The sequence below is a fragment of the Gossypium hirsutum genome, chromosome A13 (genome assembly GCF_007990345.1).
Source record: "Gossypium hirsutum isolate 1008001.06 chromosome A13, Gossypium_hirsutum_v2.1, whole genome shotgun sequence".
Classification (NCBI taxonomy): Eukaryota; Viridiplantae; Streptophyta; class Magnoliopsida; order Malvales; family Malvaceae; genus Gossypium; species Gossypium hirsutum.
In genome coordinates, this window is record NC_053436.1 from 93,531,013 (window position 1) to 93,544,997 (window position 13,985).

Genomic DNA, 13,985 nt, shown 5'->3' on the forward strand with positions numbered 1-13,985 from the left:
CAGTCCAACTAGATATTAAGTGCCAACTTGGATTTCCAAATGGGATGTAAATAGATTTTTAATTAAATAAATTTAATTAATTAAAAATTTTAGACCCTAAATCTTAATAGAAAAAACCGTTCATCTCCTCTATTTTTTTTAGCTTTCTTTTTCATTTGACTAAAAAAATCTATTATTATCAAAAAAATTTATTCACTTACAATAACAAAAGAGGATTCAATGGAGAGTCCAAGTATGTCTTTTCAATCCGATTTTTGTTTATTTGTTTGTTTGTTCTAAGACAAATTTATGTCTTCTTCACATTCTTGAATAATTGGTTTCTTCACATTGAGGCATTTTATGTTTTGTGTTTTTGCCCATGTGGGTACTTTTAGAGATGATCGAAGGAGTATGTTTCATCATGCTTAAATTGTTTGTATCTAGTTCTTTGGGGTTTACCTTCCTGTTGGTTGCTAAAAAAAGAAGTTTAATTCTTTACATGTAGCTGACATTTAAGATCTTCGATATTGGAACAGGTAATTTTATTTATTTTTTGATTTTTCTAACCAATTTTCCCTCATTTAGGGTTTCATTTTCTTTTTGTTTGTCGCTGAAATAGAATTTTTGCGGAAAGGAATGAACATTTTCTCGAGAAACAAACAGATTTTTTTGTTTAAATTCACAGTACTGTGTCGGATAAGATAGTATGGGAGCTTAATTTGCTGATTTTCAGCTTTGGATATTCTTCCATGAGAAATATGTGTCACTGATTTTCAGTTCCTTTGCAGCGAATGCAGCCTCTGGGTTTATAAGTTTCATTTTTGTTTTTACTCAGATGAAAGCCATATCCTTAAAAAGTTTGTCTTTTTCTTTCAAAAAGTGAAAACAATTTCTTAATCTTTGAAGCCCAAACCATCATTCCCGGTGAATTATTGTATCAAAGCCTGCGATAAAACTGGGTTTTTCTATTCAGCTATAATTGCAGCTAACAATAAGCTTCACCTTCATTTCTCAATTGAAAACATGCAAAATTTTGTGGTTGTTCTTGTATTAAAGCCTGCTGTAAAACTAGTTTCTTCCTGAATTTCATTTGTGCTTGTTCTTGTAAATTTACATATCTTTATTGTGTTCGTATAAATGCATGAATATAATTACATAAATTTTTATGGATTTAAATTTAAATTTAATATGTGTGTGTCTGTTTACATTGTTGACATAGGTCATATTATGTTATTTGCAATGCAATACTAGTTCAGGCTAAGATTATGAAACAGAAAAATACATGGTTTACTTAATTACATGTTACTGCTAGTGAAAAGAGCCTTCCTTTTTATTTTTCTGGCAATGATCATCTTATTTTTAATATAATTTATATAGCTTGAACTTAATCATTTATAGATACTGTGGTTGCTTAATTTTTGTAATAAATTGTGATTGCTCAATTTTTGTCGCTGTCCTAGCAAAACAAGCCTTATTTTTTGTCAGTCCTTTATGCTTATGTTTCATCTTTTCATTTTGACTCAGGTGTAGTTTGATGCAAGTATATAAAAAATAATTGATTTAAATATGTATATAATGTTAGTTTGATGCAAGTGTATAAAAAACAATTGATTTAAATATGTATATAATGTTAACTTCACTCTAATTGTCGAAGTAAAGATTGAAGTTTCCCAATTTTGCCACAATGTGTTAACAATTTGCACTTGTATCTTAATGTGTTAACTTCACTCTAATGTGCATATTTATGCTGTTCAAATGTAACTTACAGCTGCTGTCACAATGTATCTTAATGCTCATATTTATGTTGTCAAAATGTGAATAATGACTATTGTTTTCATGTTCTAGATTGTGTATTTTAATGCTGTCTAAATGTGAATATTGACTGCTGTCCGAACGTCCTAAAATGTTCATGAATTCATTAGTGGTGTGCTTTGAAATTGAACTGAAGTTGATATAATATTTTTTCAGGTTTGAATTGTTGTGCAATTTGTTGATACTAATATAATGTTTTATTTTCCTTTTTTGGTTTAGGGTTTGATGTTGAACAAAATACTTTAGGGGGAGATTTTGGAGGACAAGCGTCTGACTTAGATGATAGTTCATATAAAGCTTATGAGTCAGGTACTTCTTATTCTGATTCATTTGAGTCTGATGGTGATAGGGTAGACGAACCAGAGGTTGAACTAGTAGCTGAAATGATACAGAAGGAGTTAAACCACTTACTTGGTTCAAGTTGTTGGGGTTTAGAAGATGATTTTGATAGTAACAGTGATGATGATTTGAATAAAGATGTGGATTATGATAAATATGGGAATAAAAAGTACCTTCTATTCAATCCTCAAACTGATATGAGGAACCCTATATTGATAAAGGGTTTGGTTTTCCCTAGTACAGACATTTTAAAATATGCAATTAAACAGCATGGGAGGATAAATAGGGTAGTAACCAAACTAACTAGGAATGACAAGCTTAAGGTGAAAGCAGTCTGTGTACCTAGTTGTCCATGGACGTTGTGGGCATCCAAATTAAATCCCAAGGATCCAACAGATGGGAGTTGGCAAATTAAGACATTAGTCAACCACCATAAGTGTGGCAAGGCAATGAAAAATAAAAATATTACTTCAAAGTGGATGGCTAGACATTATTTACACAAATTTCAAGTTGATCCCAATTATTCCTTAACATCTTTACAAAATGATATTAGGGTAGATTTTGGAACAATAGTGTCTCGGACTAAATGTATGAGGGCTAAGATTAGGGCTCTGGAACTAGTTCAAGGGAATCACAAAGCCCAATATGCCAATATATACGATTATTTACTTGAGTTAAGGAGAAGCAACCCTGGTACAACAACCATCTGTAAATTAGACTATAGGCTATTTCAGAGGCTTTATATATGCCTTGAAGCGTGCAAGTCAGGTTGGTTAACTGGTTGTAAGAGAATTATAGGGTTAGATGGGTGTTGGCTTAAAGGATATTATGGTGGACATTTACTTGCTGCTGTTGGGGTTGATGCCAATAATTGTATATATCCAGTGGCTTTTGCTGCAGTTGAGAGTGAAAACAAACAATCATGGTTTTGGTTCCTCGAGTTGTTACAGAGGGATTTGGAGATCGACAACTCTTACAATATATGCTTCATATCTGACAAACAAAAGGTACTATAAAGTCATAGTATACGCTAAATTGTTTATATAAAAATGATTGCTTATCATGTTGTTTTAATTGTTTTACAGGGTTTAATAGAAGCGATATCTTTGTTGTTCCCTAATGCTGAAGCAAGAAATTGTGCCAGACATCTTTACAACAATTTTAAAAACATAGAAGGATTTAGAGGCCAAGTTATGCGTCTCACTTAGCAATGTCTGAAATGAGGTCACTGTCAGAATCTGCTGAGGGTTGGCTGCGTGACAAGGATCCAAGGACTTGGTCAAGAGCCCACTTCTCAACTAAATGCAAATCTGATCTACTACTGAACAACAACAACGAATGTTTCAACAAGGTTAAAATTTATTTTTTAAATCTGACTATTTATCACTTCATGTTGTATAATTATTGTTGAAGTTATTTAAGGACTTTCCTCTCATTGCAGATCATTTTAGAAGCTAGAGATAAACCTATCCTAACGATGTTGGAAATAATTAGAAGAAAAGTCATGACTAGGTTGGTTTCTATGAGAGAGGCTGCTGAGAAGTATCCTGGACCTTTATGTCCAAGGATACAGAAGAAGTTGTTTGAAATTGTTAGTCAGTCTAATAAGTAAGTGTTGCTAACTTTTTTTTTACTAAGCTTGAATTCTGTTACTTGGATAGAAAAATTTTTAACTTTAAAATGTTACTTTGTTTGTAGTATATGGCCGGTATATGCTGGAAACGAGAAGTATGAGGTAGACTGTGGATTAGGTAACAAGCATGTGGTTGACCTCCTCAACTCCTCCTGTTCATGCAGAAAATGGGACTTGTCAGGAATCCCATGTAAACATGCTGTTTCTTGCATGCAATTACTTGCTGTGAGCCCTGAAACTTACGTCAATACATGTTATACTGTCACTACCCAGTTGAATATTTATAGCCACTTGATTAACCCTGTAAAAGGTAATAGCCTTAAAACTCTAAACCTTTATGAAAAATTACTTATTTATAAAATGTGTTTGACATCTTTAAATTTTTGTGTATAGGTCCTATACAATGGGAACATGTGAGGGACATGGAACCCATTCTTCCTCCCATAATTAGAAAGCCCCCCGGAAGACCCAAACAAACAAGGAGGAAGGAAGTAGGTGAAGAAAGAAAGAGTGGACCAAAATTAAGCAAGATAGGACAGCAAGCCAACTGCACCAAATGTGGCAAACCAGGCCATAATACAAGGACTTGAAAAGGGATTGTTGGGGGTAACCAAATGGCAAGCCAATCATCGAGCCTACAAATTTCGAACCAAGCCACTTCAATGGATAACACATCAAGCCAACCACCCTTAACCCAACAAAGCTCAAACCTTACAGCAATTTTTAGGGCCAAATTACCTTTCAAAAGGAAATCTGTTTTGTGAATAAAGAATATATCTTTTTGAAAGGGTTGTTGAATCATGTTAACAATAGTTAGATTATACATTTTGTCTTAATTGAGGGTTAGAAACAATTTTTTTTAAACTACTGGACAATTACTTAAGAAATGTTAGATTATACATATTCTCTCAAAGGGGAGTAAAATAGTTCAACTCTTCTTACATCTTTTAAGGATATCATCTATATGCCATTTTTTGCCTCACTATGCATTATGTTCAACTCTTTTAAGGATCTCATTTGCATATCTCATAAGTTTATTTTCATCCTCACACTAATATATATAGATAAACTAAAATATATATCTTATAGAGCAAACTTATAGAGTAAAATTTTCATAAACTATACGTGAGGTATTCATGGTAAAGACAATCACATGTGAAATTAAAATGGAATACTTTCATTTTGTAGACCAAATCAACAACCAGTTGAAGTAAAAAATATATATAAATATAGGATCAAAGTAATGTAGTGCCTGTTTATTTCTTTCTCTCCTTTTTACAATGCTAATTAAGTAAAAATAATTGTTAACTACGAGACAAAAAATTCTGATTTTTCTAGCATGAAATTGCTCATATTATTTGGTAATTAATTTCAAATTTACATGTCTGTTTCATATTTTATTTACACCCATGATTTCTTCCTCGTCCTCTTCGACCATGTTAGCTTATCCTAACCAGCTCTTAGTAGGAGTGGATCGACAATGCATAAGCATAAAAAGTATTTTTAGGTGGGACTGCAGCAGCTTGATCATCAACAAACGTAAATTCTCAATCTTAAATCTGAGCTCTCCTTCAGGAAGCTATTTTCTACAGTGCCATCCAACGCAAAACAAACGTAATTAGACTTAGGGGAAACAAGGAAGCTTGAATGAAACTATGACACAATGGTTAAGAAATATTCATAGGGGTGAACAAATTAAAAATGGAGCTATCAAAACAGCGTAAATTGTCATCATTACAAGAGAAAGTACAAACATAAATGCCCAAAGATAGATAGCTAAATAAGGACCTCCACTCTGTAATCACAAAATAAAGATTCACCATAGTCATAGAAGGATAACAATAATAGCAAAAAGACTAGAGAGTAATTAAGACCATAAAATCTCATTGTTAAGCTAACAATTGTCTGATTATAATAGAAAGGACCAGTAATATTTGACCAGAGAGACCAAATGCTAGAAATGTACACAATTTTACTTGTACTATAACAATAATAGCAGAAACAATGGGTGGACCAAGTACAATAGCAAGACATATTCCTTTGATAAGGTCCTTAAAGAATAACCATATTGTTTGCTGCTAAACATATGATAAAATAATTAGGAACAGCAAGATAAGTGTGATCTTAAAATTTAAAAGAACAAGTTCCAAAAATAGCAGTAAACAAAGAAACAAGAAAGAGATTTAACGATTAAGAATACAAACTTTATTGAAACCATGCCGGGCCTTGATTACAAAAGTTGAATAAAGAGAAAAGGGTAGGTCAGTGATCTGCAACATAAAACCACAAATAAATGGTCTGCGTTAACTTACACAAAATGATAATTGTATTAAGGGATGCAGAAGACAAAGAAAATATCATGAACTAACTTGTGGCCATATCATAACACCAGCCAAAAATCAAAGGGTGTGCAATATTTCATTCTCTTCATTTAGACCAAGAAAAAGGCAAGAAAATTCCTGATTTATGCGATAAATAACAATTAATTTACAAGATAGTGACAATCAACAAAAGGGATGATTCATTTATTAAACAAAAAACAACTCACATTCCAAAACCAAGACAATATGCCAAAGAACAAAATTGTAGAATCTATTAGGATCGTCACAAACTCATGAACAAAATGGAAGTGGCTGCGAAATAAGAGAGATGCATCAAGGATTATGTCAAATCAAGTTAAAAGGAAGCTTGATTATTCCCTAATGTAACAATGTAATCTAGTAAATGATCAATAAAAACAACAAACCAACCTCTTATAGAGACTATAGGCTCGGAACTTTTCAAATTTCTCTTGGCTGATTACTCCTTCCAATGTTTTTGGAAGAGTTGTCAATTTGAGAGTAGCATGTTGCCGTAAGTCCAAATAAGTTTCAAATAAGTACATTAATATCATAAAACCTGTAAATAACAGAGGGTAAGTTGGGAGAGAAAAAGAACAGAGCACTTACAAACTCATAAATAACCATCAAATTAGTACAAGAATGAAAAAAAACTTCTTTAAGAACATAAGTAACCGAGTGATTAACAAGTCCCACAACTTGTGTCATGTACTTTGCACAACACATTCCTGAATAAGCAGAAAAAAAAAACTAAAAGCCAAAGAGGTTGAAATGCAAAAGATAAAACTAATAAACAGGCTAAAATTATTTTACAAATCATTGGACCCTCAAAATCAATAAGGTATATTCAGTTCAATCAACAGTTTACAGCAACAAGAACTATCTAAATATTTGGAATTATCCTTTTACTTATGTTTCTAGTGTTTTTTTAGCAACCAACAGGAAGATAAACCCCAAAGAACTAGATACAAACAATTTAAGCATGATGAAACATACTCTTTCGATCATATCTAAAAGTACCCACATGGGCAAAAACACAAAACATAAAACGCCTCAACGTGGCATAAATGCAAGTACATGTTTTGGTACTTTCGAGTGAAAATTTTCATTATCATGATTGCCCAATTTCCTGCAACTTGTAAGCTACTTAATTAGTAAATCAACCCCCGTCCTCTTCCAAAAATCACTAAATAGGACACTTGAAAAATATGGAATCCCCACAAAAGGATTGTGAACAAACAAGCCGATTCAAATAAAAAAAACGGATTGAGAAACTAATTATTCAAGAACGTGAAGAAGACATAAATTTGTCTTAGAACAAACAAACAAACAAAAAAAATCGGATTGAACAAACAAGCCACTTGATTTTAAGTCTTAGAACGTAAATTTATTGGTAAAGAAGATATACCGGAACCTCCATTGAATCCTCTTTTGTTTTTGTACATGTAAAAAATTCTGATGGTAATAGAATTTTTTTAGTCAACTGAAAAAGAAAGCTAAAAAAAATAGGGGAGATGAACGGTTTTTTCTACTAAAATTTTGAGTTTAAAATTTTTAATTAATTAATTTTTTTAATTAAAAATATATTTACATCCCATTTGGAAATCCAAGTTGGCACTTAATATCTAGTTGGACTGTCACATAGGATTACCGTTAGGGAGATAACAGAACTTAACGGAAGAGTGATCACTTCGTAACAAAATAATAACATAAGTGACTAAAACGTAACATTTCAAACATAAGTGACTAAAACGTAATATGAGGCAAACAAAAGTGACTATTTTTGTAGTTTACCCTTAATATTATTTCTAGTAATAACATAAAATGTGAAAATGAATAATAAAAATGATCCTAACAAGAAAATAGTTGAGTGATTAATTTTTTTGTTTGTATTCCAAATACTAGGATTAAAGTTTTATTATGCTCATCCCCTCCTTAATTTGTATATACAAAAAAAAAAAAAGCTGCTGGTAGAATTAGCTAAACTTAAACCAAAGAGTAGAGTACAACCAACAAAAAAAAAAAAAAAGGAAGCAAGGAAAGGTGACTAAGCAAGGCCTGAGGAGTAGTCCTGATTATTGCGTTTCCATGACTATTTTAATTTGGAACACATTGGGTCTAATCCTTTAAAGCAAAATGGGGTTATTAAGAGGGTAAATAAGTTAAAAGTTGAAATTCTTTGTCTACAGGAAACAGCCATGAGAGGAAATTTAAAGGTTGGAAAGTTGTAAATAACTATGAACAAGCACCAAATGAGAGAATTTGGGTACCTTGGAAGGGAGATTGGCAAATTGATGTGGTCATTACTCGTTCTGTCACTTTAGGTGAGCAGCAATTTTATCGATCAGCTGTTTATGGTAGTAATAATAGTATTGAGAGGAGAATTTTATGGGAAAAATAAAAGTTGTTGCTAATTGTTAATAGTCCTCATGAGAGCTTTGATTTCACTAGAAATCAACCTGTTATAAAGGAAATGTAGGATTTTTGGAACTGTCAGAATGCTCTGGAAATTTTGGACCATACATTGACTGGCCCGATCTCGTATAACGATAGAAATAATGAGCCTCTTTCTAGAAAACTGGATACAAAGTCCTTGTTTACTTTGAATGACACTCTCTTTACCCTACCTCTATCATAGAGTTTTTATCTGTATCATTGCTAGGGTACGAGGACTTAACAAACTAGACACAAAAATCATAAACAAGTAGATTTGTCACTAATTAATTAAGTTAGTTTGGTTAGTCATCTACAGCTTGAAGTTCCAGGATTAAAATCTAAAATAAATCTAGGAATAAAGCTTAAAATGATGGCTTAGTCTCATTACCAGATAAGGATTTAAGAGTACGGCTACATGTAAAGAAGATTATAGTACTTTTACGACGTCTATCTAAAGTCAGTCTTACAAAATCGGTGATTAAAATTTTCTGACTTAATAAATTCTAAAGTGACTTAAAAGTCAACAAATCTAAAATTTAAAATTCAATAATTATAATGAAGAGGTCGAAAAACGGTGTTAAAACTAAAAGAAATTGAAAGGAAAAACCTAAATGAACAAAAAATAATAACTTATTTAAAAAAAAACTTAATACTAACCATATACATATATATATATATATATTTCTAACCTGATATCCAAAATCTAGTTTCAAAAATGTAATATATATATATATAAGAAAAGGAAAATCTAATCTAATGCCTAATACTAAAAATCTAAAATTTTATAAGCTTTGAAATCTAACCATCTAAAAATCTTGAAATCTAGTTCAAAGACCTAATATATAAAGTTTTAAATAAAAAATCTAAGCAAATATAAAAAAGAATAAATAAAATGGAATGAAATGAGACCCTACAAAATAAAATTATGTTAAATATCCTTCATTTTCTCTGTTTCAAAAAAACAAAACAAAACAAAAGGCTAAGGATTTTTCCTCTTTCTTAATTGAATAGGAAGTAATTAAATTCAATATTTGAGTTAAATATTTAAATTATTTTTTAGTAGACTCATTCTATGGACCATTCCCACCACCTCATATATGTCTTACTCAATTATTTTATGTTACATTAACAAATTTTTTTAACTAAATTAAAAGGATTAAAACAATTTCCACATCATATTAAAAGGATTTAGGGTTTTGATGATTTTATTTATTTTTTCTTTTCTTCAAAATCTCTTCACTGTTGAAAAAAAAAGATTTAGGGTTTTGGGCAATTCAAAATCAATAATAGAAGGATTATAGGCTAAGCAAAAAAAAAGAAAGGATTACAGAATCAGATTCACTCCTATTTCTAGTAATTAAAATAAATAGTTTTTAATCTTTTCATGCAACTATAAAATAGTTACTGAATTTAGTTCATAATATTTTTTTTATTTATTAGAAAAAATAAAAAGAAAAATTAATTGAAGTAAAAATGTGAAGAGTAATCCTTTTGAAATTTCTATCAATACATATGCAGTGGGCAAGTGATCCCTTCTTGTATCTCAAGTCTTTTCTCTCTGAAACTCCATTGTTTTAGTTTAAAGATAGCCAACATAATCACAGCCTTTGTCCGAAACAAGTTCAGGGGATACAAATGGAAATAACAGTAATCAAGGTATTGATATGTACATTGATGCTTGTCTGGTCTGTGAAGTTCAGCTCATTTTACTAAAAGCTGGGACTATCAAGAGTTAATTGACAAATGAATTAGCAGGAACTGTTGTTGGTGCAGGCATTCCTCATAATCATGTAGGGCAGATCTTGCACAGTGTGGTTCTTGGGACCTTTAATGTTGGAGATCAAGGTGAAGGCATTATTCCAGACCTTATTAGGGTAAGTATTTTCTTTTTCTTTTTTAAAATTTTTGGAGCATTTCAGTTCAAGTTAAGTGTGTTTCATTCTTTAATTGACATGTGAAATCAGTGATATTCTTTATTACTTTATAGGTTATTGGGGTTGTTTTAAATTCTTTTGGAGTTGGAAGCCAGCCTTCTGCTACTAGTAGTATCACTAGGCAGTCTTCAACCTCTGCGAATAATGCTTGATTTCAACATTTGACATTGGGTGGCTTAGAAAAGGCATGATTTCCTTTCACTCAGTGCATATTTCCCCCTCTCTTTCCTGTTTTCACAATTGCTTCAGCTTGAAGAATTTCAATTATTTTACTGTTAACTCTAAAGTACATGCCAATGATTTATATAAATGCAGTCAAAAGTCAAAACTCCATTTTTTTTTAATTGTTGAAAGAAAATAGGGGAAATACTAGTACTAAATTTATTAGTGGCATTTTCTCACTGAACCCATATATTTTTTCCATCACTTTCCCTAGATTTTTTAAGTACTCAACAATAAAGAAATACCCAAAAAGCCTACATAGCCAGAAGGTCAGTTAACATCCTATTTATTTTGTCTTTTAAGTTTTGGTTTATACCCATATCGATATAGGTTTAAATTTTCTTTTACCTTTTTACTTGGAATTTGTTTTATTTAGGAATTAGGTGTTTGGATCATTTGATCAAAATTTTAGTTTCTGTTTGGTTTATTAGAAAGTGAAAAAATAGAAAGAAAATGTAAATTCTTTTTCGAGTTTGAGGTGAACAAGAAATTTTTTTTATAGTTGTGAGCTAGAATTTGCGGCGATTAATTATTCATTTTGGAAAAAAAAAGAAGTTAACTCTTTTGAGTTTATCTCTACTACACAAGATGAAACTAGTGTACACAACTATTCGATCTGATTTAAAAAACTGCTCATAGAGTTGATTTAAAAATCTTCCAGTGTACACAACTATTCGATCTGGACTAAGCCATGTTCCTACCTTTTCATGCATGCTTGAGCCCGTTTCTTCCACAAGATCAAACACTCAAAGGCCAACATGTAACACCCATAACCCATATTTGTTACCAAAATAGATTACGAAGTATTACCAAACCAAATCACAGCTATCATACATTCACATAATCATATAGGTCATTTTCGTACTTATATAAATATACAAGTGATTAACTAATTTACAAATCGAACTTGCATCATTAATCATCTTGTATACACATCCAAACCAAAAATTTCAAATTTATCTTACCGAGCATAAAATATAATATATATAGTTTTAGCAAGATAGAACATGGTAAAACAAATTTATAATTTCATCTAAATAATTAAATGTTTGACTTCTAACTCACATAGCATTTTAATATGGTCAATTCTTTCTTGCATAAAAATGAGTGCCATTTTACCTATTTATTTAATAATAACCAACCTATTATTTTCTTAACATATCATTTGCGCATAAGTGTAAAACAAATGAATCTTTAAAACCAATTCAAAAGACCTACATAGTTCTCACTCAAATTCATCATTCAAGCGTACATATATGCATTTCTAAATCCATTCAACTTAATCAAGATATACATAACACATACGACTATAGTCTATCATTTATACAATTATTATACCAAATCACATTAGTCATTTCATTTTGCATATATCAAATACTCCACATATATATAAATTATGCATATATCAAATAACATCCATTACTTACCTTATGTTGAATGCAGATAACCAAGCTTTTTCCAACACATACCAAGTATACAACATATTATATACATTGACCGAATCATCAAAACTAAATATATATATATAGAACCACAAGTTAAACATAGCATGAAACCGAAATTAACTTCATAAACTAGCCATTTTCGCATGGCTTTTAGTTATATACATGCTTCAAATTTTAACATACACATATTATCCTATACATGCCATATATTTGAGGTTTAATTTTTTTTTAAAAAGTACCAAAAGTGAACGATAGTATGGATGACTTCAGCGACGATCCTCGAGCACATAACGACCTCCAAAAATTAAAAAAAAAAACAATTATATAAAAAAACATTTACAAAGTAAGCTAACTTAGCTTAGTAAGCCTTAAGCAAATTAAACAATTAATGTATAATAACATCTCAATTACTAAATCATTTCAATTAAATAAATCAACTTATGCATTTGTAATCACATATAATTTCAAGCTTTTAATTCCATACATTAATAGCATATACTTTTATAGAACAATTTCTCCTTGGCCGAATATACATGTATACCTTATCAATATATTCTCAAATTTCCAAACCATATTGTCTTATATAATCGAATATACATATATATTTATAGACATATATTCATCACTCAAACTTTAACATTACATTCATATTCAACTATATTCAACTATTAGGCCAAATATATTTCTCATATTAACACATATACTACAACAACTTAATGTATCCTTTTTCATCACATATCAAGAAATCAATTCATCCTATTTTCAAATAGGTAACCAACTATCACGTACCTGATTGTTTTAGCTCGTTTAACGTATTCAATTACCACATCAGCATAAAGTCTTTTAGGCATAAACTTATAATAATTCACCGGCATAGAGCCTGCTAGGCCTAAGCTTGTATCACACACCGGCACAAGGCCTGCTAAACTCAAAGCCTTTACCTGTTTTGCTTATTCCATATGGAAATAGACACAACGAGGTTTAATTTCATATCTTATTCACCATCAACCCATGTCTCTACAATTTCTTGTGATTTTTCAAAATCTCGTTATTTCTGATACTTGAATCTGTTTTTAAGTTACTTTCACATTTTTCTTAGTTTTCATGTGATAGTTACTACTTAATCATACATACTATTAAACATGTATATCATCAGCCACTCTATTAGCTAATCACTAGCAAGTATTTACACATCATTCATTGATCATATCATATCAAAAGAAACCAAGTTCCTATACATGCCATACACAAAACGAAACGTCTAACTATACCAATGTGATTTCTTCGATAGTGTGATCGGGTCTCCGACGTTTCCTTCAATCCCCGAGTGGCTTGATAACAACTCGATACAAAATGTGACTAAACTTTACAATTTAGTCCTTTACTTTTTCTTTTCCCCGATCTACTCCCGAATTTCACTCTTCTTGATCCTAGCTATGAAGAACCCTTGAAATTTCGTGCTAATGAAGAAGATGATGAATTTTGTGTTATTTTTCCCTTTTTATTTCATTTAATATCCAAATGACCAAAATGCTCTTCCTTATTAAACTTTCAAAAATTCCATCCATGTCTTATTTTGTCCATGAACTTAGAAATTGGTCAAATTGTTATTTAAACCCTCCTAATTAATATTCCAAAGTAATTTCATACTAAAAACTTCTAGAATGCAAGTTTTGTAAATTATTCGATTTAGTCCCTAATCTCAACTTAAGCACTTTATGCATAGAATTTCATCACGAAATTTTCACACAATCATGCAATCATATCATGAACCTCAAAATAATAATAAAATAAATTTTTCTACCTCAGATTTGTGGTTTTGCAACCACTATTCCGTTTAGACCCT

At 30.8% G+C, this 13,985-nt stretch overlaps 1 protein-coding gene across 3 annotated transcripts; it reads left to right on the forward strand.

The window, feature by feature from the left end:
* Nucleotides 1-302: 302 nt before the first annotated feature.
* Nucleotides 303-4,705, forward strand: LOC121212476 (uncharacterized). Of its 3 annotated transcripts, none has more exons than XR_005907711.1 (6): nucleotides 303-515; nucleotides 2,011-3,137; nucleotides 3,216-3,481; nucleotides 3,572-3,738; nucleotides 3,829-4,073; nucleotides 4,157-4,705. XR_005907711.1 is itself a non-coding variant. In XM_041085271.1 (6 exons), the coding sequence occupies exons 3-6, from the start codon at nucleotides 3,341-3,343 to the stop codon at nucleotides 4,351-4,353; spliced, it is 750 nt and encodes a 249-aa protein (XP_040941205.1). In that variant the 5' UTR covers nucleotides 311-515; nucleotides 2,011-3,137; nucleotides 3,216-3,340; the 3' UTR covers nucleotides 4,354-4,705. The 3 variants fall into 3 exon arrangements, 1 of the variants encoding a protein (XP_040941205.1); XM_041085271.1 differs by having other exon boundaries at nucleotides 311-515; XR_005907712.1 differs by lacking the exon at nucleotides 303-515 and having other exon boundaries at nucleotides 840-3,137; nucleotides 4,157-4,682.
* Nucleotides 4,706-13,985: the final 9,280 nt, after the last annotated feature.